Source organism: Vombatus ursinus, unplaced genomic scaffold, assembly GCF_900497805.2.
Source record: "Vombatus ursinus unplaced genomic scaffold, bare-nosed wombat genome assembly UNPS02000582.1, whole genome shotgun sequence".
Classification (NCBI taxonomy): domain Eukaryota; kingdom Metazoa; phylum Chordata; class Mammalia; order Diprotodontia; family Vombatidae; genus Vombatus; species Vombatus ursinus.
Window position 1 is genome coordinate 36,943,518 of NW_020940360.1, and position 27,579 is coordinate 36,971,096.

At 38.6% G+C, this 27,579-nt stretch overlaps 1 protein-coding gene across 1 annotated transcript in view; it reads left to right on the top strand.

Moving 5' to 3' along the window:
• Nucleotides 1–27,579, top strand: part of LOC114037753 — a 188,314-nt gene that overhangs the window by 102,974 nt on the left and 57,761 nt on the right. The window contains exons 27-29 of the mRNA XM_027854705.1: nt 2,104–2,221; nt 5,445–5,610; nt 15,637–15,775. Coding sequence (XP_027710506.1) covers nt 2,104–2,221; nt 5,445–5,610; nt 15,637–15,775 — 423 coding nt within the window. The remainder of the gene's footprint in view (nt 1–2,103; nt 2,222–5,444; nt 5,611–15,636; nt 15,776–27,579) is intronic.

Sequence of the window (27,579 nt, forward strand, 5' to 3'; positions counted from 1 at the left end):
AAGGGCTGCACTTGAGGACCTAAAGGGTCCCATGTGGCCTCGAGGCCACAGATTCCCCACCCCTGCACTAAACCATGCTGTCTCTCAGTTAAAATGTTGGTTTTGCTTTTTTAAAATGGAAAAAGCTTGATTTACTCCAGTTCCTGGGAAATCCTTTTTATACTTTGTAAGCAATGCACCCCTTCATCTTCTGCTAACACCAATAGTCATAACTCATACTACTACAGCACGTCTATTTGCTTACATAGCATTCCCTTTTCATGGTTTCCTATAAGAACATAATGCTGCCTTTGGCCTTCCCAGTCCTGGGGCTGTTAGAGAAAGAAACAAAGCCCCCTTCCTCTTTCTCACAATGGCAAAACTTGCCTGCCTAAAGTCAAAGTCCCAAGTCCTAATGTCAGCAAAATTGTGGTTAAGTAGAAGTTACTCTGTTTCCATGTCTCATGGTTTTGAACAAAGGGGAAACATAATTGGTTGGTGTTTAGGGCTTCCTGTTGATGAATAGCCATAAATCTTGTTATTAATTATTTATTCTTTGTTAGTAACTGAAGCAGTTCAACCATGTTGTTTCCAATAGTACCTTTGGAACATACCCTCTAGTTCCCTGAGTCTATTTTTATATATTTTTTCATGGTTCTTCCCAGTTATAGTGCTTAACGTAAGATCATTTCTGCAAAGCACCAGCCTCCACCTTTTTTTTTTGCCCATAATCCTCTTCAATTCTTGTAATAGCCTTCCCACTAACCCATTCCCACTTCTTGTTATGCTGCCCAAATGGTAAGTGGCTACTCTTCTCTTTTCCAACCTGGACCTTCCTCTTAGAGTCATAGGCTGTTACTGCTTAATCTGACCTTAAAAACAATCAAGTCCGCCCCACCCCTTAGATGAGGAAACTGAGGGCTAGAGAGGCTCACACTATTTCTTCTAGCTATCATGCCTACTCAGTAAATGCTAAGGAATGTGGGGCTCAACACTTCATACAACTCAATGAGCCACGAATTGGTTCTCTGGGAGATTGTCTTGAATCTGTTGGATGAAAAATACCTCTCCATGGTCTCTTTTGCTGAAGGCTGACAGGTCTGCATGCTTCATTCAGGCCCTGTCTTATTCCTAATGTTGTTGGAGTTATGCATCTAAATGGATCTTCCACCAATTAGCAGGCAGTTGGGGGATGTGGGAAGATGGCCAGTGGAGATCTCATCTCTCATTTTGGAGCTTAAGAGAAAGGCAATAATGTGGTTAAGTGAGAGGTTGTAACAAAACCTATCTCTCCCCGTCACCTCAAAACTGCAAGAAATACAGCAAACACAATAAAAGAACAATCATTAAGAGTTAGTCTTTAAAATGCAAACATAGCATGCAAAAGACACTGAAGAAAGTAAACATGTTTGAATAGTTTTTTAAAAGGGCCAAATGTGGGTGGAACTATGGAGGGCTGATTTAAAAAAAAAACCAAAAACAAAAACAAAAAACAGGTGGGTAGAGAGGAAGAACAATACCAGTGATTTGTGTCTGGGCTGGAAGAGGAAGAAGAAACATAAGAAAGAGACTAGGCCTGGATTTTTCCAGGAAACCTAAAATAAAGATATATCGTATTGCTTTTTAAAAGAAAAAATATTGTGACAATATTTGATAGAGGGGAAAAACGAACTTAATCATCAGAACCATGACTCTTAATGGAGTGAACACACTCATAAAACAAGAAAGGATAGCAGAATGGATTAGAAAGTAAAAGCTAACAACTTGCTGTATATAAGAAATACAAGTAAAGCAATGATTTATCCTGTTTTAAAATTAAGAGGTTGAGCCGAATCCAAAAAGGCAAAAGTGAAAATTATAAGACAATAGTAAAAATAGATATAGTCAAAAGAACTTTGAGGCCTAACAAGACCACTGTATTGGGGCCTAGTAAGTAAGTAACCTCTGTGTCCAAATCTAGTGCTTTTTCTATTCCTTCCTTACAAGGTGGTTATGAGGAAAGCACTTTAGAAAACTTAATGGACTATAGAGAATAGTTGTGATCATCATTATACAATTATAAGGTACTTTTATTGTTTAAATAGTCTACGCTTTGAGAGCTGAGATTTCCCTCTACCATTGCAGGAATTTTCAGCCCCGGCCACGATGCTTGCTGTCTTCTGATGGAAGAACCTTCCTCAATTTATGGTTCATAACCCATCACTTGGAGGTACTGATCATGTTCAAAACTCTCCCAGAAAAGGTTTGTATTTTCTAAGAGACTGAGAAAAACAATTTATTTTTATCTTACTATTTAGTGTACCCATACTATAAAACAGACCACATTCCTCAGTTCTATCAAGTTCTGATTTCCAACAAGCAACAGGGATGCCCAATGACATCTTTCCCCTAATTAGCTGGCATTTTCTCAAGATACCAAATATTATTTGTTTACCTTATTATAGTTCTTCTCATGCTTTGTTATTTCTTTGTTTCTTTTGCGCTTTCCAAAATATAAATGTTTCTCAGGCTTCTAACATTCTTGAGTAATCCTTTGGTTTCCTACCAAATCATTTTTTAAAAAAAGAAAAGAAAAACCCAAACCCCACCCTTGAGTCCCAGAAAATACATGGAGCTGGGGCTACAAACATAACTCATTTGTGTATTACTTTGGCAAGGTCGATCCATGACTTTGAGAGACTATGTCATTGGAAGTCCATAAAAGGATGGATGCAGATACAGAAGTACTAGACAGTGCTGGATCATAGATAGGCCAGCATCTCAAACTCATAATGTGCAACACTAAACTAATTATCTCCATGAAACCTTTCTTTGCACCCCCCCCAAATTCTAGTGTTGTCCTTCCCAAACTACCTTGTATTTCATTACTTTATATTTATTCTCTTTGTGTTTATTCTGTATATGTTTACATATGTACTTGTGGTCTCCCCTGTTAGAATGTAAGGTCCTTGAGAGTAGAGATTATTATATTTTTATTATATCAGTATTTCTAGCATCTAACACAGTACCTGAGAGATAGTAGGTACCTGACAAATATTTATTGGTTGATTTTCCTTCCTCCCCTACTTTCCCCATAATTCTCAATTTCCATTGATGGAACCATCATTCTGCCAATTATACAGGATCAATATCTTAGAGTCCTCTGTGACACATCCTCCCTTGTACCCCACATCCAGTCAAATACCATGTCTGTCAGCTCTACTTTCACAGTATATTTCCTATTTGACATCTCCTTTCTTCTCCTACTTCTACTCTTCAAGTTCAAACCCTTATTGTCTGTTACCTGGACTATTTTAATAACTTCTTAACTGTCCCCCCAGCCTCCCATCTCTCTCCTATCTAGTTTATTCTTACCACAAATATCTAAATAGTCTTCCTAATGTAACTACCCTGATCATGTAAAAAAAAAAAAACTATCCCCAGAATGTTCAATGGCTCCTCATTGCCTATTGAATAAAATAGAAGCAGTTGGTGGTACAGTGGACAGAGCACTGGGCCTGGACTCAGGAAGACCTGAGTTTGAATCCAGCCTTAGACCTTTACTAGCTGGGCAAGTCACTTATCTGCTATTTGCTTCAGTTTCTTCATCTGTAAAATGGGGATAATAAAAGCACCTATCTCACAGGGTTGTTATGAGGATCAAATGAGGTAATATTTGTAAAGTTCCTGGTACATAGTAGGTGCTGTGTAAATGTTTATTCTCTTCTCTTCCTTATCCTTCTTCAAAGCCGTGTTCCACAATCTGATTCCAATCACCTTTCTAGCTTTTTTTCACAACACTGTCCTTCCTATTCTCTAAGTTCCAGCCAGAAATGTGCTTTTTTCTCATTCTCCCCTCTCTCATCTTTATGCTTTTGCTCACAAGATCTTCCATTCCTAGAATGGACTCCCTCCAACCAATGCCATGGATTGAAGTCCTTCCCTTTCTTCAAGGCACTGTCTCCTCCAGGAAACCTTCATTGACTGAACCTTATCCCTACCCCACTCCCATCTTCCATTTGAACTGATTTCTACTAGGTCATATTTCTTATAGAACTTTGCCTGGACCTCTCCTTTGTACCTTTTCACACTCCCATGTCACAGTTATTTGGATTAATGTTTTCCTCCCCCATTAGATTGTAAACTTCTGGAGAATTATATCTGTGTCATAGCTGTTTTTGTGTCCTTGGTGCCTAGCTTGGTGCCTTGTACCCAGGAGGAACTTTTGTCATGTGATATCCATTTAGTTAAATATGTACTGCTCAAAATGCTGACTTCAGAGCATCCTTTTCCTGTTCTCTGAATGAAATATATTTGACCTAACTGTGTTTACTGGAAACACAATAATATTATCTGTTACAATACTATAATTAGTTATTCTTAAATATTAACATTAATTAACCAGTATTTAGTGATTATTTGTTCTATAAATGCCTATAGAAATATTTAAAACTAAATAAGTTTATACCTTGACTATGCTGGGTATATCAGACCCCTGTGTAAGCCTAGGTCCCCATTGTGAAATATTAACTGTGTAAAATTCAAACACACATGTGGACCCTCAGGCACATTTTTATTTGCCTGTGGCTACCAATGGTCTTAATTGAGGCAGATCATCTTACTTAAAAATCAGTGAATGAGAGACACACTAACCAGATCACTGATGCTCTGGGTCAACAAGCATTTTAGTAAGGTGCTATAGATAGAAATGCAAAGAATGAAACTATCCCTGCTCTCAAGGAGCTTACCTTCAAATGACAGATCTATGACTTTATTGATGATCAGTGATTTCATCAATGTGTGTACTATCTCCAAATGATGATGATGATGATGATAACAGCTGACATTTATGTACCGCTTACTCTGCATCAGGCACTATACTGTAAGTGCTTTACAAATATTACCTTACTTTAAGCTCACAACAATCCTGGAAGGTAGGGACTAGTATTATCCCCATTTTACAGATGAGAAAACTGAGGTAGACAGCAGGTAAGTGAGTTCCCTAAGGTCACACAGCTAGTAGGTATCTGAGGCACATCTTGAGCTCAGGTCTTCCTGACTCCAGATCCCATATGCTATCCATTGTGCCAGCTTGGTACAGATTGCTAACTTATCCACGACTGCCTATCCCATTCAGACCTTGTATCTTCCCATAGGACCCTTGTCTAAATACTCCTGCGGATCCTCTTTGGCGATACGCCAAATTTCCCAGAGGCGTCCCTCTATGTATGAATGCCAACGTAGCCTGTGGGCTGTCTATCTCCACATAACCAGCCCACCTTTCTTTTCCAATGATCCAGAATCCTAATTTATTAATTGGACAGTCGTTTTCTCCTGGGGATATTGCCCAGTACATCCTGTGATCAATATTTAACTGGATGTTTTTAGGGAGTGTATAATTGCTCTTAGTCACACACAATTGCTTAGGTTTTTGCAGATGATAAGCCTTCCTAAAATGTTTCTCCATGTGTTGGTGTTATTCTTAGGATGCCGTTAGGGCCCTGAAGCTCACTCTGAGGATTATTGCGCCCTTGCATGACATAGTCGCCTATCTCTTCAGCTTTGCTAAACTTGGAAGTGGCAAGGAACGTTTTGATTTTCCTCTAAGTCCCAAACCTCTAAAAGCTGACTGGGGAGGAATTGAAGGCATTGGTAAGTGGTAAATATATCATCTTTAATTTTGTTTGTTAAGCATGCTTGTGATTTTAATGGCATATGAAGCTCCTGATGAGGAAATTCTTTCTAGCAGGACAGCTTGGCACCTTTTCTGCAAATTATAATGTTAGAGAAAATTTGCAGGGGACACTGTGAGGTTACATAACTTGCTGAGTGTCACAGAACAAGTACACGGCAGCAGCAGGACTTGAATCCAGTCCTTCCTGACTCAATGACCAACTCTCTATCCACTACACCACACTGCCTCTCATCATTTCAAATATTTTGGAAATACTCACTGAAGTTCTTAATAGTTGGGAGAGAACTAGAGAGAAAATTGTTACTTTTTCAAAGGCATGGTGATGGCCATTGAACCACCTGCCTTCTTGCTTCATAGAGGAATTGTTTACAAACTAAATTCAGTTCAACAACACTCATTAAATAGTTCTATGTCTTTTTAGCTTTGTAGCATTCTACCATGGAAAGAATTCTGCCTCTGGAGTTAGAGGTACGGGATTCATTTTCTGCTTCCGCTGTGACCTTGAGTAAGTCACTTACCCCCCCACAGGACTCAGTTTCCCCACCTGTAAAATTAGGAAGTTGGACTGTATAGCTTCTGAGGTCCCTTGCAGCTCTACATCTTTAATCTTGTTTTATAGTTTCTGGAAAACACAGTGAGATTCTGAGACCCAAATTCATTTGTTGTCACTGTAAAGAAGGTAGAGGTGCCCTTGTCTTAGTTAACAAGATTTCTTATCAAGAATCACTTTCAGAAAACCAGGCTGGGGTCTGTTATTCTATGGTGAAAGTTCAGACTGATCTATAAAGAACAGAAAACCAAGCACAGAAAAGCAATGGCTTGTTTCCTGTTTTTACAATTCATTTGGTTCTGTTAGATTATTTGCTTTTGCTGATGATTATGTTCATTATAAAATATTTTAATTGAATTGCTTTTAGTTTTCAGTATTCTACCAAGGATCCATTCTGAGAGCTAAATCACAGATGATTGATTTAGAGCTTAAAGGGCCCTTACAAGCCACAAGTGTTCCATTCCATGATTTAGAGATCAGAAATTCCTTATCTAATCGCAGTCTGCTATCATTCCTTTCTCCTTATACTTTACTCCTCCCAAACCCATTCTTTGTCCTGACTGCAATTTCTCCAACATCTCAGAATTTCCCAAACCATTACCCATGATTGCTGTGTCTGGAGTGCCCTTTATTCCCTTCCCAATTGTTGTTCAGTCACTTAAAGTTATGCCCTACTCTTTGTGACCCCATTTGGGATTTTCTTGGCAGAAATACTAGAGTGGTTTGCCATTTCCATCTCCAAGTTATTTTACAGATGAGGAAACTGAGGCAAACAGGGTTAAGTGACTTGCCCAGGGTCACACAGATAGTAATTGTCTGATGCCAGATTTGAACTCAGAAAGATGAATCTTCCTGACTCCAGGCCTGGAACTGTATCCGCTGGTGCCTCCTAGCTGCCCGTTGAACTCTACTACTCTCAGATCCCCTACTCCCTTGTCCCATTATCATTCACAGTCTGTGAAATCCCAATGCTGGATTACTCCTACTATCTTCCTCCTCCTATACTCCAGAAATGAAGGAAGTCATGCAACAGTACTGGCTGGGTACCCTACAGATTTGTGTTTTCTAATCTTTCTTGGACGCTGACAATTGCAGCAAGACAATCCTTTTGCTTCTCTCAAATTGATTTTCTGTCTCACTGTATACAATGGTTATTCCAAACCTTCTCTTCTCTCTATAGCTTTCCACAATACCCCTTCTTGCTGTCCTCTCATCCAAAGTCCTTGCCTGAAAACCTTACTAAAATACATCAAGGCCATTCAGCAAGAGTTTCCTCTTCTTTCCATCCTCATTCTCTCACAATCCTTCATTGTCATCATTCTCCAACATTTCCTTCTTTCCTCTAGTGACTGATGAGTAGCTCTTCTCCTTGCCAAGACCAAGCCCTCTACATGTAATTTTGGTCTTATCCCCTTCCACCTTTGACAGCTGATTTACCCCCTCTATCATCCTCTCTCTCTCTCCCTCTCCCTCTCTCTCTCTAATTTTCAATCTTTCCTTATCTGCTGGTTCTGTCCTTGCTGCTTACAAACATGGCCAAAAATCCTCAATTCTCCAAGAAATTTCCAAGAAGAAAAAAACCCTCACTAGATCCCACCATCCCTGCTAATTGTCCTTCTCATGTGGATACATTGATTTGACTGTTGTCCAAAAAAATTTTTTTTTTACCATATAGCAGCCAGGGATTTAAAAGAAATAGAATTGGGGTTGGAGGGGCAGGCTGGCTCAGAGGAAATGAGGGAGTATTTAAATTGAGGTAATGGTCAATTTAAATGTATTTTCTTTCTATTCCCCTTTGGCTAGAGGTTCGTGAAATCTGTGTTTATGGCAGAACTCTGAGTTGGCTGCAGAATACAATTTTTGCATTCTGCTAGCTTAGCATTGTGGGGAGTCATAAATGGAAGTACAGATGTGGGGAAGAGGCAAGAGCATGAGTGTATGTGGAGGAGGAGAAGATGCCTTATAGTCTGCAGGGGGCATTGGTAATGCTAGGAAGCTGTGCAAATTTAGGAGACAAAACAGAATCAGTAGAGAGGCAGAAACTTTAAAAAACTATTTATGATCCTGTGTTGCAACATGAAAAAAGCCCAAAATTCAGTGGGCTTTTAGATCCTTTTCCCGTAATTGATTTTATAATAATTTGATTACTGTGTTTACCACTGAGACTCAGAAAGGTTTAGTAACTTGCCTAAGGTCACATAAAAATAATCAAGATTTGAACCCAGATCCTCTGAGTCATATTTTCCAACTGAACCACAGTGTGAAACCCAGAGTAAGATACACTCTGACACTCTTAAGTGCTCTTCCTATTATATCACACTGCTTCTGAAGATAAAAATATAATGTGTATGATTTCAAATAGCTCTGAGGTTGATTAAAAAAAGATAGAGACGTGTATGTATAAACTACTATGCTTGTCCACCTCAAGTGATGGGCTAAGTCCAGTAGGAACACCACTAGTAATACTGCAGATAATTTAAGGGAAGAATGTTGGAGGCAGGTTCAGGCTCACTACAGAAGGTTAATAGTGGAAGTTTGGATAAAGTCTGGGTAAGGAGGCAACCAGGTATGTCTTTCATCCTCACCTTCTCTGGGGGTTTATGAATGGGGTGTGACTGAACAGAACAAATATGTAATAAGATAACCAAAAGCCCAAGATAGCCTATGCTAAGAGCCAAATGACTGTATGGATAGTAAATGTTGTAGAAATTTGGGAGAGGGAAAGATCATGGTAGGTTTAGGGTTCATCAAGGAAGCAATACCATGGATCCACACCAAGGATTCTTAAACCTTTTTTGTGTCATGAACCCCTTGGGCAGTCTGGTGAAGCCCCTGGGCCACCTTCTCAGAATGTTTTTAGATGCATAAAATAAAATACATAGGATTACAAAGGAAATCAATTATACTCAATTACAGCTATCAGAATGTTTTTTTAAAACAAATTTCTGGACCCCAGGTTACCTTAGAGGTCATCTAGTCCCATCCTCACATTTTACAGATGAGGAAACTCAAGCACAGGGAAGTTAATGTATTCAAAGTCATATAGGCAGTAAATGTCCAAGATGACATTTGAAATAAGATCCTTTGACTCCACAGCCAATGTGATCTTTCCACCGAATCATGAAACTTGACCTAATATTTCAGGGTTATTCATATGTACTCACTCTTCATATGCACTCACTCTTCTAACTCAATTTTTTGACTAGCTCCTTCCCCATAGAAGAACTCCTGGGGGCTCAGAATTGTGTCATTCAAAGAGAACCTACATTAACGTTGTCTCATTGTTATCACTCATATGCTACTATCAGTGCATTTGAGGGCATCATGGCCTCAGAGCCCAAAGCACCATATGTGTAACAGCTTCTAACCAGTTTCAGTAGCCATTTACTTTAAACTCCTATAAATCAAAATCCACCCAAAAGATAAAACCAACCCATTAAGTTCACAGTAAGACTCACCTACAAACTTTCCACAATCAAACTTACTTTCTAACTCCCAGGATCATAGATTTTACTGGAACCTTAAAGACAAGGGTGAAAAACAGTCAGTAAATGTTTAACAACTGTCTCTCTGAAAAAAAAATGTGTACATGATACACTTTTAAGTTTAATCTGCATAATTAACAGTTTCTTAAGTGACTCTAGACAATCAATAAAACACTAAACAGCCCATGATTTGTAGTGTTTGTTGATTTCTGAGGTGTAAATGGTCATATACTTAAAATTTAACCATCAGCTTGCAAGCCAGTTTGATCTGGCTCCAGTACACCCCTGCACAGAGGCCACATGGTCCAGCTCTCTCATTTTACAGATGAGGAAACTGAGACCCAGGGAAGTTAGACTTGCCCAAGGCCACACAGAGAGAAATGGGATTTTGAAGCCAGATCCTCTGAATAGAGTCAAGTGCTCTTTCTACTGTACCTCAATGCCTCCCCCCTCCCCCCCAATAACACCTACTGTGTTAACTCTGTCACTCTGATGGCACTTCTAATTCTCCACCTGTTCTCCACTATATCCTTGACACACCCCATCACAAATACCTAGGGACTACATCTAGTAATACCATACCAACCAATGATCACCAGTTAAGAAAATGCCTTGAAGCTCTTTTAGAGCCTAAAGAATAGTTAGTTAAAAGAATCATAGGCAGGTGTGAAACTTTGTTGGCTTCCTCGTTTAGCTCTTTACTGTCCAACTTTCAAGACCTCAGAGTCTCTCAGTAAGGCCTTGGAAGACCAGTAGAACTGAGATAAGTGGAGAGGCAGTAGAAATAGGTAGAGAAGCAGGAGCAGAGTTCAGGGAATGATGAGCAAACTAGTTTGGCTAGAGTGGAGGATTTATGTGGCAGTATAGAGAATGAGTTTTGGGGGAGCTTGAATGTCAATTAACAAGTTTATGTATTTCTTCTACTTTGTATGCCCATAATTAGAAACCCTAAGAGAGAGTGAAGGGAGGGATAAAGTGGGAAATGTAGGTGATGTAAAAACAAAATTAAAATTTGCTTTTAAAAACTAGAAACTCTTCTGACACAGAAAGCCCAGATTTTCTTGGATTTGCAATTAGAAGTACATGCCATGGGGCAGATAGATGGTACCATGGATAGAGTAAGGGCCTTGAAGGCTGGTGGACCTGAGTTCAAATCCTGCCTCAGGCACTGGCTACGTGACCTAGAGCAGGTCGCTTAACCCCATTGCCTTCAGAAAAAGAGAAAAAGAAGAGGAAGAAGTACATGCCTTTATCACCAGAGGTGTTCAGAAATGTATACCCCAGAAAGAGGAGTATAACGTTGTGCTTAACTTTCCTGAAAACAGGTAGCGAATGAATGAAGCCTAAAATGCCAAACTGCAAGATAATCAAATAAAAAAGATACTGACTCCACTTCTAGACTGGTATAAGAAGAAGGAAATAATAGCACGTCAAGATTATAAAATACCTTTTATTTCTTAAGATGGGAAAGTAGCAATATCAATCTATATGCAAATCTATATATGGCTCCTTTAATCAACTTCAAAGATACTTGAAGTCAAAGAAATTGATTTTTCTATCTTCCCAATAGTGTACAGTTCAGCATAACAGAGAGAATATTTGGATTTGGAGTCACAAGATTTACTTCCCAGACTGGGCTCTACTACTGGCAATTTAAATGACTATAGGCAGGTCACTTAATCTCTCTAAGCCTCAGCTTTCTCATTGGTAAAATGAGTTTATATATATCTATATATATAGATATATAGATAGATATATAGATATATAGATAGATAGATAGATATATAACATATGCCTGTTTCACAGAAGTGTTGTGCGACCAAATTAGAAAATGTAGGTGAAAGTACTCTGTTACTTATGAAGTGCTATGCAAATATCAGTTAGTATTGTAATCACAATTAATGACATTTTAAAAATTTGTGTCCTTCAATAGTATTTCAGTTTAGAGATTCCCTACCTTACCAAAGTAAAGTATACAAATTCTTCAACCAAGCATTCAAGGGACCTTGCCCAGTATCATTTCACATTATTCCTCTTCACATGTACTCTGTTTCAACCAGACTGGAAAGCTAGTTGTCTGCCTCCATGAAGCCATCTCTGCTTCTCAGAACTAATTATCTTCTTTCAAGTTTCCTTTCAAACATTCAGTCAACCAACAAGCATTTACTAAGCATCTGACTAGCCAGGTTTTGAGCTAGTGGTTGGGGTTGTAAAGACAAAAATGAAACCACTCCCTGCCCTCAAGGAGCTTACACTCTATTCCAAGTACTACCTCCTCTGCTGAAGTCTTTCTTGACTCCCTACCCTCCAACCCAATCCTTGATTGCTGATATTTTCTCCCTCCTTAAATTACCTTGCATTTACTTATCCATGTACTAGGAGATCCCCATTTCTCCTTGGTATAACTTAAGCTATTTGAGGGATGGGACTCTTGCTTCTGTCTTTGTATCTCCACAGTGCCTGGCACAGAGCTGGCATTTAATAAATGATTGATGTTGAATTCAATACCGTTCTTAGAAGACATGACAAACCTCCTGCCACATTCTCTCCATTCCTCTAAGTCAGCAGCTTTATTTGTCCAGGTGCAACTGAAGATGGGATTGGGCTCTGGAAGGAGCATGTATGTGTGATATCCATTTATTATTTTTTAAAATTTTTATATAATATTTTATTTTCCCCAATTATGTGTTAAAACAATTTTAAGCATTTTTTTCAAAGTTTTCAGTTACAAATTCTATCCCTCCCTCCCCTCCCCCCACCTTGAGGCAGTGAGCAATCTGATATAGGTTATACATGTGCAATGTGATATCTATTTAAAGAAACCAGGAGGCTATTAAAAGCTAAACTGCTAACACATTATGCTTGTGATTTTGGAACACTACAAGACAAACGAAACATAGAGTGTGTTGGCTGCATATGTGAAGATATACCTTTCTTTTTTGGGCCTGTTTGATAAAAAGGATTTCCATCTTTCCCCACCCCTTTCACATAGGTCAAATATCACTCCCCTTTTGGTAGAAATATCTGTTAAGAGTTAGTGAGATCATAGAGTCATGAAAAGGTTAAGAAAGTGGCCAAATTATTTCGGGTTTCTTGGAAAATCGTGTTTGTTTTCCAGGGATGAGAAAAAAAAATCAAATTTGCATTAAGTTTTGGCTACTGATTTCCCTTGAATCAAAATGGTGCACTGATGGAATATTGCATTCATGTTGGGTAGCTGTGCCAAATGGAAGGAAGGAACAAAAGAAGAGATGTCCTGACGTTGACCACCCAAGGTTTTGCATCTACCCATTTGTGTTAGTCATCTGGTCCTAAAGCAGAGACAATGCCGTCATGACTGCAGGAAGCCCAGGATGGAGGCTAGTACGATGCCCAGGAAAGAATAGGCCATCATTGAAGGATAGGACATTATGGACCTCCACATGATAATTAGTTTCCAAAATCCTCTTCCTCTCCTAAGAAACAAGGTTAAGAAGACTTTAATCTCCCTTTTAGTTAGCTGATGAAAATGTTTTTGTACCATGTTTGTACCATGGTAACGTCTGGTAAAACCTATGGACCCCTTCTCAGAATAATTTTTTTAAAAATTCATAATTGAAGAAAATGCTTGATTTTAGTTAGAGGTTTAGTTAGATATATACATATTCAATCCTTAACTTTCACACAAGTAATATTCCTAGAAAATGGCACAAAAGTCAAAAACATAAATGTTTATACATTGAACCTGTGAGAAACAGAGGGTTAGGTTCTTGTGACCACCAAAAACTGTAATCTTTTTCTAAGGATTGCTGAAAAATACACTTTTATGTATAAAATTCTTTATAACAAAACATGAATTCTGATTATACACACTTTTCCTAACACAGTATACTGTTATAAACTGATAACATGCAAAACATTTTTTCTCATTAGTAATTCCCTAGAATTCTGACCTTTTGTGCTAATATCTCAATTTTTAAAAAAACAAAACATTGATTTCAGACAACATTCATTTTTATAACACATTAAATATACAGTACCATAAATACTGTATAGCAAATAAAATTCCTCAAACTAAAACATTTTTTAACCTGAATCTTATCTTCCCCTGTGTCAGATGGCAGTGTGAGTGCGTTGTGCTGTATACTATCCTGCTGTAGACCTCTCTACCTTGGCTGCCCTCTAACAATTAAGGGAGAGGTTGCTGGGATTTTGGTCACTGCTGTGTGAAGCCAGTACTGGTGAGGTCTTGATATCACCTTACATCCCAAGGGACTTGCACCATGCTTTGGGGGCATAATTGCAAAGCAAAACTTGAGTTTTAAAGGCAAACAATGAAAATATGCAATGAATACAGAACTCTTTACAACAGGGTTGAACAAAACCAGTGAAGCATCTAGTGGGTGGCTTCACAAGCTGGCTTGCATAGACCTCAACCTCACATTTTTTTCCTCTACTTCTCATAGCTGAAAATATGCGCGGGTGCTAACACGAAAGTGAAAATGAGGTTACTAATAAAATCATGCAAATGCTTGAAGTCACACAAGAGGATTAACACACGTGTGTGTGTGTGTGTGTGTGTGTGTGTGTGTGTGTATTTATATTTTCCCATCTGAGTTCACTGACCTCATGAAATCTATCCATGGGCCTCCCATGGACTTGAGACTAAGAACCTTTGCATTAGGCAATTCCATACCCTTCATATTTCCAAGACTTTTCATAGACTTAAAAGACTCCTAAGTGTAGGAGGTCTTTATAGACGTCTTCTAGTCCAACTCCCTCATTTTACAGCTGAGGACATTTCCCAGGGAGGTAAGTGACTTTCCCAAGGCCACATGGGTAATGAGTATTAGATGTGGGATTTGCACTCAGAGTCAGTATTCTCTCCACCACACCACCCTTCCTCCTTTATCATCTGAAAACTAACTGAAGACTCTTACAAAATTTACCGGCAGAAACTTGCTTATTCCCACCATTTCCCCAGGGTGAGAGTAGACAAATTGGGTCTCTTTTGCAATAGCACCTTATTATAGTCAGGCTGCCATCCAGAAAGAGAGGCAAGGAGGATGATTTGCCTTTCAATTTGAAGATAACTCTTTTGAACTTTGCTCGCCTGGGGCTGTCTCTCTACTTTGGCCCTTGAGGATAAATCAGAAAATTTGGATGGCCTGAGGCTGAAAAGTGAGTGCTGGCCCTTCAGGCTGCTTCTGATTTCGATTTTCTTATTGGCATTACTCTGAGAATGCAGAGAACTCAATGGGAGTGATGATAAATTCAAAGTCCCCAGAGGCTTTAAGAAAGGAGGCCTATAACCCCCAGTTCCTTAGGTTTTTATTTTTCCCCCAGGCACAAGGCTCATAAATCCTCCAGTTGTAATAGTCTCTCTACAGCTTGTTCCTGTTGTAGCAAAAAGGGAAGCAAGTTTCTGTCTTACAGAGGGTGGAAGGAAGGAAAAGAGAAATCAGGCTCTGGTTTCTAGAACACACAGTTTTTCTGGCCTGGCACAAAATATGATTAATGCAAGTTTGGGGAATTTTTTTTGTTGTTGTTTCTAAGACAGTTTGGGGTTAGGGGTAGGAGGGGGCCAGTTGAGAGAAAAACAAAACAAAACAGAGAAAGAATGACTCTGGTGAGAAATTTGTACTGGGCATTGGGGCAAGGTCATAGAAACCTGAGTCAGCCCACACAGATAGTAAGTAGCATCCATCTAAGAGCCCCCAGACTTGGAGTCAGAAGATGTGGATTGTAGTCCTTGACCCTGCTGCTTATAAATTCCATGACCTTAGGTACCTTATCCCACCTCCCTGAGCTGTTCTTCCCTCTTCTTTAAAATGGGCAGGATAGTACTTATACCTCATAATGTGGCTTTGAAGAATGGGGATGGGGTGGGGGGGAGGAAGAGGTTCTTAAAGCATGAAGTTCTAGAGGTTCATGATGTGAGTCTTGCTTGTGTGTTGTGGGCTCTCCAGGGGCTGAACTTCGAGATGTGCAGAGAATGATTGACAGCCTTCAGAACCCCCAGGATCCTAATCAGGTGGCCCAGTCACTAATGATCCGTAGAGAAGTTATGTTTCTACAATTTGATGCAGCCGTGAGACACCTTATCCGGTAAGCACTGTGAATGCTGTCTAGTGAATTCTGCTTCTAGAAAGGTCCTTGCTGGGTGACAGTGCAGGAAAGACCTCTCCTGGCAAGATTGGGAAAGAATGACTTTAAAATAGATGTATTTAAAGCAGATTGACCCCCAAAATTCCCTCTGCCAAATAATCTGTCTTATAGGAACTGTCCCTAACTTCTCCTCCTGTCCTATGATAAGAATTATTCTTTCCTTATTTATTGCAACAGAATTCATTTCAGCTGCCTTCTCTGTCCACCCCTGTAGCCCCTTTTTCCCATGGTGAGTTCTTCCTGGAACCTTCATTTTGAGGAAAGGCCCAGACCAGTCATCCTTCATTTTGATTTTGGCACAAATGCCTTATGCCCACCCAGTACTGACTTCCCCTTTTCTGGTCCTTTTTATGTATTGTCTTCTACCATTATAATATGAGCTCCTGTTTTTTTGCTTTTGTTTTTTTACTTACAGTTGTATCTCCAGTGCTTAGCAGAGTGCCTGACACATAGTCAACTCTTAATAAATACTGTTGACTTGTTGGCTTGAGCTAGATGGTGAAGGGATTTGAAATCATGCTCCATGTGAATCAGTTGAAGGAACTGAGGGTGTTTATACTGAAGAAAAGCTGTTACATGCTTCCTGTTTTCAAATATTTGAAAGACTGTTAAGTAGAAAAAAGATTAGACTTTATCTACTCAACCACAGAAGGCAAAACAATGATCATTGGGTCAGTGTCTGACCTGAAAAGGATAAGGGGAAGGGGACACTGGCAGGAAGGTTGGGGGGGAAGGGTACCCAGTGGCATTTGCTCCAACAGGTCCTCTAGTACCTAGATAGGTTGTGAGAGACCAAGGTGGGAAAGGAGGGAAGAAAGTCCTACTCCTCTCTTCTGCCTAGGCCTGTATGGCTTCAAATGCCACCTCTGATATATGTCCTACTTGTGAAAATCATGAAGTTCTGATAAATCCTTTCAGCTTTCTCTTACTTTTTTTTCCCCACCTTCAAAAAGGACGGTAGTACTTCCCCAAACAGCTGAATGTGCTGTTCAAATTTTTTTTTTAATGTAAATCAGAGACTTTTGCCTATGTAGGAACCAGACAAATAAAGCAATTTGCTTACAACTTCATGAATATTGTATTTGACTAGTGTAATCATGGCCTTAAAGAGAAAATTTTACTTAAATTACAACTCAACTGAGTTTCAGCTTCAGCCAGAATAAGTGTGGGAAGGGTGGGGGGAGGGGAAAAGCAGCACTTGTGGATTTCTACTTATCCTCATGTTCCTGGAATAACCGTGTTTCACTTTGATTAACCACAGTATGAATCTGAAGTGCTCTTAACTTCAGCTTAGAAGTATGTCAACCAGGGTTCCACAGTGAGAATGAAAAGGGTTGGGTTGTATTTAATTGTTGCTTTTATTATATTTTCATTTTTGGCAGAGGTCAGTTCTGTGAGCTTAGAATATAAACTAAGTCCCTGGTTTATTCCAGCTCAGAAAGGAAGATATTTTGAAAACAAGACAGAAAACAAAAATTTTTAAAATAAGTTGATAATTAGCATCCCTTTAATTGACAAAAGGCTTTGGGGGGGAAAAAAGTAGTTTATCAAGTAGTTTAGGATGAGAAGGGAAGCACTATAGCATAGTGGAGAGAGCACTGGGAGCAGAGGACCTGGGTTCAAGTGCCCCTCTGACACTTGCTACCTTCGTAACATTGGACAAGTCAGTTGATTTCCCTGGGCCTCAGTTTCCTAATCTGTTTAAAAAAAAAAAGGTAGAGTAGGGAGGGGTTGGACTAAATGATACCTAAGGGTCAAAGGTCTTATTTAAGCATACTGTGCTAAACGCTTTACAAATATCATCTCATTTTATCATCCCTACAACCCTAGGTGCTGTTGTTATCCTCATTTTACAGTTGAAGAAATTGAGGTAAAAGGTTAAGTGACTTGCCCCAACTAGTAAATGTCTAAAATGGGTTTTGAACTGAGGTCTTCTTGATTCCAGGTCCAGTGCTGCAACCACTGTGCCACCAACTGTTTGCCACTTTTGACTCTTCCTTTCCTTCACCTCAACATCCTTCCCCACCCCTACCCCACTCCTAAATACACATACATATACTACACGCAATGACTGTTTTCATAACCTGGATCTGTGATTGAAAGGCTGATCAGATGAACATGAATGTGCAGAAGGTCTATCCTTGGTTTCCCTCTTATGGGCCAACCAATGTCCACATAAAGGTCTTCTTCACAACCTCAGGATTAATGTATGCTTATCCCATAGTTTACTTTCATTTGAATACTGCTGCCTTTGTGAGCTGACTACCCTTCTATCTAATCTGAGTCATACCTTAGGCAAAATTAGGAAGTGGGTGAAGTCTTCATTGTATTCCATCTCACCTTTCTGTCCCATTACTATCTCAAAATCATCATATCCCACACTGACTTCACTGTATCCCCCTATCCTGTTTCTCTGTTTTTGTTAATGGTGCCAACATTAACAGAAATAGTGAGGCAACCCTGCTAGTGGCTAGAATACCAGACCTAGAGTAAGGAAGACCTAACTTCAGATCTTGTCTCTGATACTTTCCAGTTCTATGATCCTTCATGACTCGCTGAGCCCCATTTGTTTCACTGGCAAAATGAGGGGCTTAGACTAGAGCAGAGACATTAAAAACTTGGCCTTCAGGCTGCATCAGATTAAAATGTAATTAGGAAATAAAAATACAATAAATAATAAATGAAATAATAAATAATAGCTAATGATGATAAATAACTAAAAAATGCAATAAAACATATAAGGTTAATATGTGGTTTTCTTAGTTAATATGTGGCTAGCAGGGATCCTTATGTACAGGTTAATGACCTCCCCCCCACTTCTATTTGAATTTGATACTACTGGACTAGAGGGCCCCAAAGGTACTCTTTAGATTTAAGTCTATGATCCTATGATCTTCCCAATCACCCAGGCTTGAAACTCCAGAGCTATATTTTACTCTTCTCTCTCACTCTTTCCTCTCTTCCCAAACAGGTCCTTCTTTCTTCTCACCTCAACAATGGTAGTTGCTTCCTGACTGCATCATCCCCTCTCTCCCCCTCAGTCTCTTCTTTCTGCCATCTATCTTTGACACAACCCAAATAATCTTACTGAAACAAAAGTGCGATGCCACTCCCCAGCTTAAAAACATTCAATGGTATAGTCCCTGTTGCATGTAGGATAATATGCAAGCTCTTCTGCCTGGAATTTCAGAAATCCTATCTATCACCTTTTGGGTAAGGCCAGACCTACATTTATCCACATAGCTACTGCTAAATTTTATAATAATGAATATTGTGTAACTATTCAATGATTTTAAAAAATTGTCCATTTCATTTTGCAGTTTTGACTTGAATCCAAGGCTTCTTACTAACTGTTCCACTTAGCTGTGTGACCTTAAGCAAGTCACTTAATTTCTCTGGGTCTCAATTTCCTTGTCTGAAGAAATGAGGGAGTTGGACTCAATGGCCCATAAGATTCCTTCCCTCTCTAAATCTATGATACTGTGATTCTTAATTCTATAGTGCTGGGCTGATAGATTGTAAACCTTGCAAGCCAAGGTTGGGTCTTATTCATCCTTGTATCTTCTAACTCTTAGCACATTGCTACTCACAGAGCAGCTGCTTAATAAACACATGTGGAATTGAACTTTAATTGGCATTGACTCTTTCCTACTCATCCTTTTGAGTCTTTAGCATTTTTCAAAAGACTTATTATTCCTGGGCTTCAATTCGATTCACTTAACAAACGTTTATTAAATATCTGCTGTGTGCAGAATCAGGAGTTCTTGGCCTGTGGCCTTGAGCCACATGTGGCCCTCTAGGTCCTCAGGTTTGGCCCTCTGACTAAATCCAAACTTCACAGAACAAATTCTTTTAGTTTGAAATAAGTAAGTTTAAATGACTTATACAGGGTCACATCCAATAAATACCTTGGATTGTGTCCATTAATCCAGGGCTGGCCCCAGTGAGGGGATTAGGGATTTCAGGAGCTCTGAAAGACTCTGGGCTCCCCAAATATCTACCTGAGTAAATCTACCATGAGTCCAAAATTTCTACCATTCAAGTCACTCATTTTGATTAAAGGCCCCTTTTAAAATGGAAATGTATTTAAAGGGAACTTCAAGTTTTTTCTAGTGCAACCCTTTTATTCTGCAGTTAGTGGAAAATGAGTGAAGCAATCAATGTGACTTACCCAAGATCACTCAGATAGTTAAGTGGCAACTAGGTCATCTAACTCCAAATCCTGTGCTCTCTCCAGTGTACTTTACTTACTATCATTTTAAAAAATAGGGAACAAAGGCCCTGTGTATGTAGAACACAGGACTGATAAGTTTTGATAAAGGAGTGGAAGTTAGTAAAGGCCAGAAACACGCAGTTCCATTCTAGCAAAGGTAGACCAAAGGAAAATTTTGGCATGAAGGCAGGAAGGTAGGTGGCCATGAGACAGCAGGAATGCGCTGGGCCCCTGGAGGAAGGGGCAGGGTATCCCAAAATTAGAAGAAGGGGACCCTAAAGGGTAGGCAGGAATGGGAGCAAGAGGACAAACTTCCCTGTTTCATCATCTTAATCAGCCGCCATCCTTGCCCACAAGAAAAACTTAGAAGGAAAAAAATAAAGAACCAGGAAGATAAGTCTCCCTTAAAGATTCCAAATCTCATCTAACTGTAGACATAGGCATTTATTTACCTCACCGTGCTTCTTCCTAACAGAGTTCTCTAGGTTAAGAAAGAGAACAGTCAAAAGCATTCTGCAACCTCCAAATGCAATCCATACTGTCCTCTTATGATTTAATTATGGACCCAAATTATTTTTCATGTTGTATCTTTCAAAGACATATAAGGATGTGCTAGAACCAGATCAAAGTGGATTTTGAGAGCTGACTATTAAATTTTCAGCGTAAGCATTTAAATCTCAGGAACTGGTAAATGCTACAAGTCAAGGCCTGATTTATCACTTTTTTGATCGTCTAGACTTAAGAAAGTGATGGAGAAGATGTTGGCAATGCAGATTAAACTTAAAATTGTGTTCTACGTGCATTTTTTGTTGGAGAGGAGAACTAGTTAAACATTTATCAGCAAATCACTGCTTATATGCTTATGTATGTGTGTGTGTATATATATGTATATATATTATATACATATAAAACGTGTAGATACATACAAAAGCTCAACTTCTAATTTTAATATGATTAAACTAATGAAAACCTCAAACCAGGTATCCATAGACATCATGGCACTCTGTGCTTCAGTGTGTATGTCTGTGCTCTGTCTGTCTAGTTGAATGATTGATAGGAAGTTCTATCCACATTTTCCAGTCTGACTAGCATGGATGATTTCTTTCCTATTGCTCTGGATTTCATATAGGAAGCTTTTCAGTATTTCAAGAATCAATATAATTAGGACAGCATCATCTGTGCACAGAACATTTGGATTACATCACCATCACCTTCTTTTGCTTGGACTCTGTGTAGGTCAAGAACAACTTAGGTGAGCCTTATGTCCCCCCTTTGATGTCAGTAATCAGCCAATGAAGAAACAAAGTTATCTCCATATTTGTTTCTATTGCAAAAAATACATCTTGTCTAATTTAACTCTACCAAGAGTCCAAAATTTCTGCCATCCCAGTCACTCATCTTGGTTAAAGTCGCCTTTTAAAATGGAAATGTATTTAACTGGAAAGGGTAACCTACCAAATCATTAGAACCCATTAATATATATACACATACATATACATGCATACACATGTTATGTATGTATATATGTGTATATATAAATACATATATATACACATATATATGAGAACAGCTCCTTGTTTAAAAAGAGCCTTAGTAGATTCACTGTTTTGCCGAATCAAATGGTGCTTGTAATTTATTCCATTCTTTTGCAATCTTCACCTCTTCTGAGATATCTCAAGAATCTGTCTCTGAGGCCTTTGTTATTGTGTCACATCCAACTCTATGTATCTGTTCAGGTCCAGGGTACTTGTTTACATTTCTTCATAAGTACCAACTATACTTCCTCACAAAGTATATCAGCTACGGAGATGGTAGGGTCCCAATACAGTGGTTCCACTAATCATGACTGGTAAAAACAGATCACAGTAAAGATTCCTGCACCATTAATTCATTTCAAGGCCATCATTCTCCTGGTTTCATCCAAAAGTGCTCTCAGGATAATCAGGCTTTCCTGAATCTCATGCTAAGCTCTCTACAGACTCATTTTTTTTCATCTAACCATTATTCACTGTTTTGTCAGGCTATATTGCTTTTATTTTTCCTACCGTCTTATTCCATGATGTTTTGTACATGGGCTTATAATCTAACCTGGTATTGGTGCTTGTTTGCCATGTCTTTCTGACTGACGAGATTAAGCCTTTGCTAGACGAAGCAGTTGCTTGGCTTCCTCGTTGAGGTGGCTGTTTTGTAACTTCACTAAGAAATGCTGATAGAATTTTTTTTTTAACTTTTGCCTATTTCCCACATTTTGGAGTTGACAGATTGTTTAAACAGGTTGAGTTTGAGCTCTTAGGACTGTATCCAGTGTCTGCTTCTCATCTTTGTCCTTTCTACTAATTCAGTATGTACATTGACCTTTGCTCTAGCCAGTCAATAATCTGACTACACACAAACAACTGATCCTGAAATGGCAGCTGTGCTTGTAATCAGTGATTTCCTGTCTAAGAGTTAATTTCCTTTTTTTTCTCTCATATTGTTAAGTTCTCACCATGTATAGCACCTTCTGACTCTCTTCTTGAAGAAATCATTCATGGTGTACATAGGTGAAGCTTCTGACTAGTTTATGAGTTTTGGATCCTCTTTCCTTTTTTTCATCCTAAATTTCATGTTTTCAAGATCATTTTTGCCATTTTACTGTGTATCTACTTTCACATTGGAATCGCTGAATGTCGGGATATATATTGACTTAGTTTAGACAACCTTTTCAAAATATCTCAGATGATTTATTTACTTAATCCTCTGCAGTGGATGTTGGCATGTAAGCTGCATTTATCTTCATGTTTTTTTGGCTTGCTTATGAACATCATAATCAAGCAGAATCATATATCATAATCAACAAGTGTGTATTAGGCATCTATTATGTGCCAGTTACTGTAGTAGGTGTTGAAGATATAAAGATCAAAAATTAAACAGTCCCTACCCTCAAAGGAATTTATATTTTATTATTTGATAAATTATCATCACTATTTAATTTATTATTTATGTTGTTTTTATTATGCCTTGAAGTATTGTGAGCATTTCAAGGCAAGATAACCATGTTTTGTTTTTTCCCATCAGGCTTCAAGGAGCAGAGCAAACCATAACTCAGGGCAGTGCTCAATCATCCCATGGTTGGCCTTTCCACTCCCTGCCTGTCTCTGCCCTTTTCTGAACATATTCTGAATAGATTCTATAGAATTGCTATCACCTCTGCTGCTTTTCAATATTTTCAAGGCAGTATTGTTCATAATCTCCCACCATCCTCCTCAATAGAATTTTATAAACAGGTTTGTATTCTAAACCTGTTTTGCCCTTGACTGGCACATCTTTCTGTTTGGCACAAAGGTGAAATAACTGGCCATGGTAATTTGGGGGCTCTTTTGGACAGACCTCCTGGGATAATGTTTTTATGCTGATTAAGCTTATGCAAGAAATGGTAAAAATTAAGCTCAATAAATATCTTTTCCTTCCCATTTCTCATTTGGGTGATTGATGACTTGTTTGAAAAGGTCGAATTGAAGGTATGGCTATTGGTTATTATACTGCTGTGTTTTCCACTTATATTTGTCTTTTCTTCAAACTTGTTGATCTTGGTCCTTGTTCTAATTAGTTGATGGTCTGAGTGCACAGAGACAGCTAATTCTAAAATTATTTCCTCATAATCAGGCATTTTTTTTCTGTTAAAATTTTTTCGGTAATGCTTGTTGCTTGTCATGTCACTTTCTGGTTTTGTTTAAGAAGAATATATCCATGGCTACCTCTTGGCAGAGAGGCAATGGACTAGGTGTGCAGAATGAAACATAAATTTTCAGACATAGACAACCTGTTGTTTTACTTGACTATATTTTGATGTTGTCAGTGTGGCATAGTGGATAGAGAGCTGGCCTTGGAGCCCAAAAGACCTGGGTCCAAGTCCCACTTCTGACACATACTGGCTTTGTGATCCTAGATAAGTCATGTAATCCTTTGGCACCCCATGCCAACTATTCACAAATTACAAAGAAGGTACCAATCTACATTGGTAGGATTTCCTCACTGGGAGCTCCCTATACCCATGATATCACAGGTCTGGGAAAAACAAAACAAAACAAAACAAAACAACACCTTATTTGTTACAAGAGAAGACTTCTGTTTTATTGGAGAGGAGTTAATAGGTAGTGATAGAAATGAAAGAGAAAGAAAAGAGCATCAATAAACTTTAAAAATAAACAGGCAAAAATGAAGAGTTCAGAAAGGGACGTGAAGACAGCAGTTTTGTTACTACTGTGCTAATTTTAATATGGGATAGGAAGTGGACCTATGATTTCAGAAATATAGGGAACTCCCAGGTAAGGAAATACCAGTTAGCATCTTCAGCTGAGAGAGCTGTCTAGCTCACTGAGAGGCTCAGTGTCTTGCCCAGAGTCATTCAGGCAGTCTACATCAGAGGCAGGCTTTGAACTCAGGTCTTCATAGCTGCAAAACTCATTTTATATCTACTAAACTAAACTCTTAAGAGGGAAAAATAAATTCTAAATGTGCAACAGGAAGTTCATGGTTCCTTACATAGACCTTGTTTATTCATATTTGTATACTGATGTGCTCATTGTTGATTAAATTGATAATAAAAGCAAATATATGTGTATGTATATGTATACATACGAACATATGAATACATATATATATATTCATAATATATACTCATGAGACTGCCATCTCTGACTGACCTTTTTAATTTCTTAACCCCATACGTTTTGCAACTTTTCACTAACCTCCCTGTTACCTATCTTTGCAACGGATATGTTGTCTTGGTTTGGAGGATCTTATTGAGTCCTTCATAGAATTTTTCTACCTCTTCTCCCTCTGCCACATATATAGGCACACGAACTGCAGCTGATCTTTGTCGTGCTCCCTTTGCTTCTGCTCATCACCAGCACTGAAAGATAAAATGATCAAATGTCCCATGAAATGATGTTCCTTGTTGCCTTTGGGTACCCACATAATGAAACTAACTCTGCCAACTCTTGTTCATCTCCCCAAGGAAAACTACTTAACTGCAACTTCCAGCAGTTTCATTCATTGCCAGAATGTTCATACAGATGTAGCTCAGTTCTTCCCATGCTGTATCAATTCACTGATCATTGTACACAAATCTTACCTTTAGAGTAGTAGCAGCTGAGTTAATATTTACAGATAGTCTTAAAACTGTGGTTCTTAGCATTCTCTGCCTCCTTTTCCACTGCTCAACTACAATCACTGAAGGCAGGGGCTGCACAGGACTGGGTTTTTTTTTCTTTGTTTCATAGATTACTATGGGTTTGGCCATGGCCAAAAAGTTCATTATCTCCTGGTAATGAGCCCCTTAATAATTTAGCTCGTTTGGTCCTTGGACAGCAGGCTTGATCCGTCTCTGGGATTAAACTCAAAGCTATTTCAACAGGTAGAAGCTGTTAAATCTCTTACCATGTGGTCATGGCCTTCAAGTAATCCACACTGTGATGAAGCATTGGAGGACCTTGTGGAATTAAATTGTTTAGTACTTTCAAAAGCCCACCTTCTAATTCTAATAAAATAAGATAAAATAAATAAATATAAAAATAAATAAAAATAACAAACTAGGCACCCATAGAAATTATGGCACTCAATTCTTTTGTGTGTATGTCTGTGCTCTATATGTGTGTATGTGTCTTTCTGTCTTAGTTATATGAGCAATGTGAAGTTTTTATCCACTTTTCCCAGTCTAACAAGGCTGGTCTTTTTCACATTGCTTTGGATTTTGCTTAGGAAGCTTTGGAGTATATCAGGGTTCAATATAATTAGGACAATGATAAAATGAGGACGATAATGATAATACCTGTAAGTGCCAATTTTACAGGGTTATTTTGAGGCTTCAGTGAGATAATCTATGTAAAACACTTTGCAAACTTTCAAGCACTAAATAAATAACATTTATTATAATTATCCTGTTGTTTGTGTTGTTGATTAAAATAAATCATCTAGGACAACTAGGTGGCACAGCAGATAGAGCACTGAGCGTGGAGTCAGGAGCACCTAAATTCGAATCAGAACTCAGACACTTACTGTCTAAAGCTGAACAAGTCATTTAACCTCCCTTTGCCTCAGTTTCCTCATCTGTGAAATATAGATAATAATAGCACCTACCTCCCAAAGTTGTGAGGATCAAATGAGAAAATAATTGTCAAGTGCTTAGCACAATACTTGGCACATAGTAAGTACTATATAACTACCAGCTATTATTATTATTATCTGTCTTTGATTTTGTAGTTTGTATGTGACTTGAATAGCATTCAGGGTTCAAACTTGGAATTTAATTTGAATCTTTCTCAGAGGTATTCTGAGCTCAGCAGCTCGAAGATGTATATGAAGATTATGTTGGCATAGGGAAATCGTCAGGACATGGATTTTCAGTGACTTGGTTCATGACCTTAAGACTTACACCTAAACGTGCCAGGACGGGGAGAATATGTCATGGTACAGAATAAGTCCAAGGTGAAGAAAACCAATGATGTGAAGAAATAGATAAGAAGTGGGGGAGCAGTAGAAATGAAGCTGAAGGAACAAACTAAGGAGAGGGGTCTTCCCATAAAAAATAATCTGTCAGAAGATGTCTTTTGTATATCCTTAGGTTTTTCACTGAGATTCCAAGTCCATCACTACCTACTATGCTATGTTGTTAGGTATGTTTATAGATCAACCAGAAAGTGTTGATGGTTTGATGTCAACCTGGAGAGATTTGTATTTGGCCCTACAGAAGAGAATTGTGCCAGGAACGAAAGGTTAGACTGGATGACATTGGGAGTCTCTCCCAAATATGAGATTCTATGATTATGCTAAATCAGGCATGGTTTCCTGTTTTATAAAAAGTACTCTGAGCACTTTATTGGCAGAACTTTTCTTTAGCAGTACAGTTAATCCAGGGCTGCCAAGTAGATAGCAAATCAACAAGTATCAATTAATGTGCCCAAAACTATATCAGGAACAGTAGGAAATACAAGGAAAGTATCAAACAAACACCATTTCCCACTCTTGAAGTCTGGTTGAGAAAAAAAGATTTGTACACAATTAAGCATCAGAGAACCATAGAAATCATAGAATCTTAGAGTTGAAGGAGACCTTAAATGTCATTTAGTTAAAATTTCCATTCAAAGATCAACAAATGTGGTTCAGTATTCTCATCTGTTGGTTCTTTTATTAGCCTAAGGAAGTATCATTAGCCAGGTATTTCTGATTCCAAGTCCATCACTACCCACTATGCCATGTTTTTAGGTATATGTATAGATCAACTGTCACCAAAGAGTGCTCACAGTTTGGTGTCAACCTGGAGAGATTTCTCCAGGGGCATACTCTAAGCCTATGTATTTAGCCCTGTAGAAGAATGGGATCTTGCACTTGATGGAAGGTTAGATTGGATGACATTTGAGTTCACAAATAAGAGTTCACCTGAGCCTGTTTTGATCCACCAGGCTCAGTTGCTGAACCACATTTGTTGATCTTTGAAAAGTCATGGAAAATAGGAGGGGTGCTACAGTAGTAGAAACAGAAAAATGTGGTC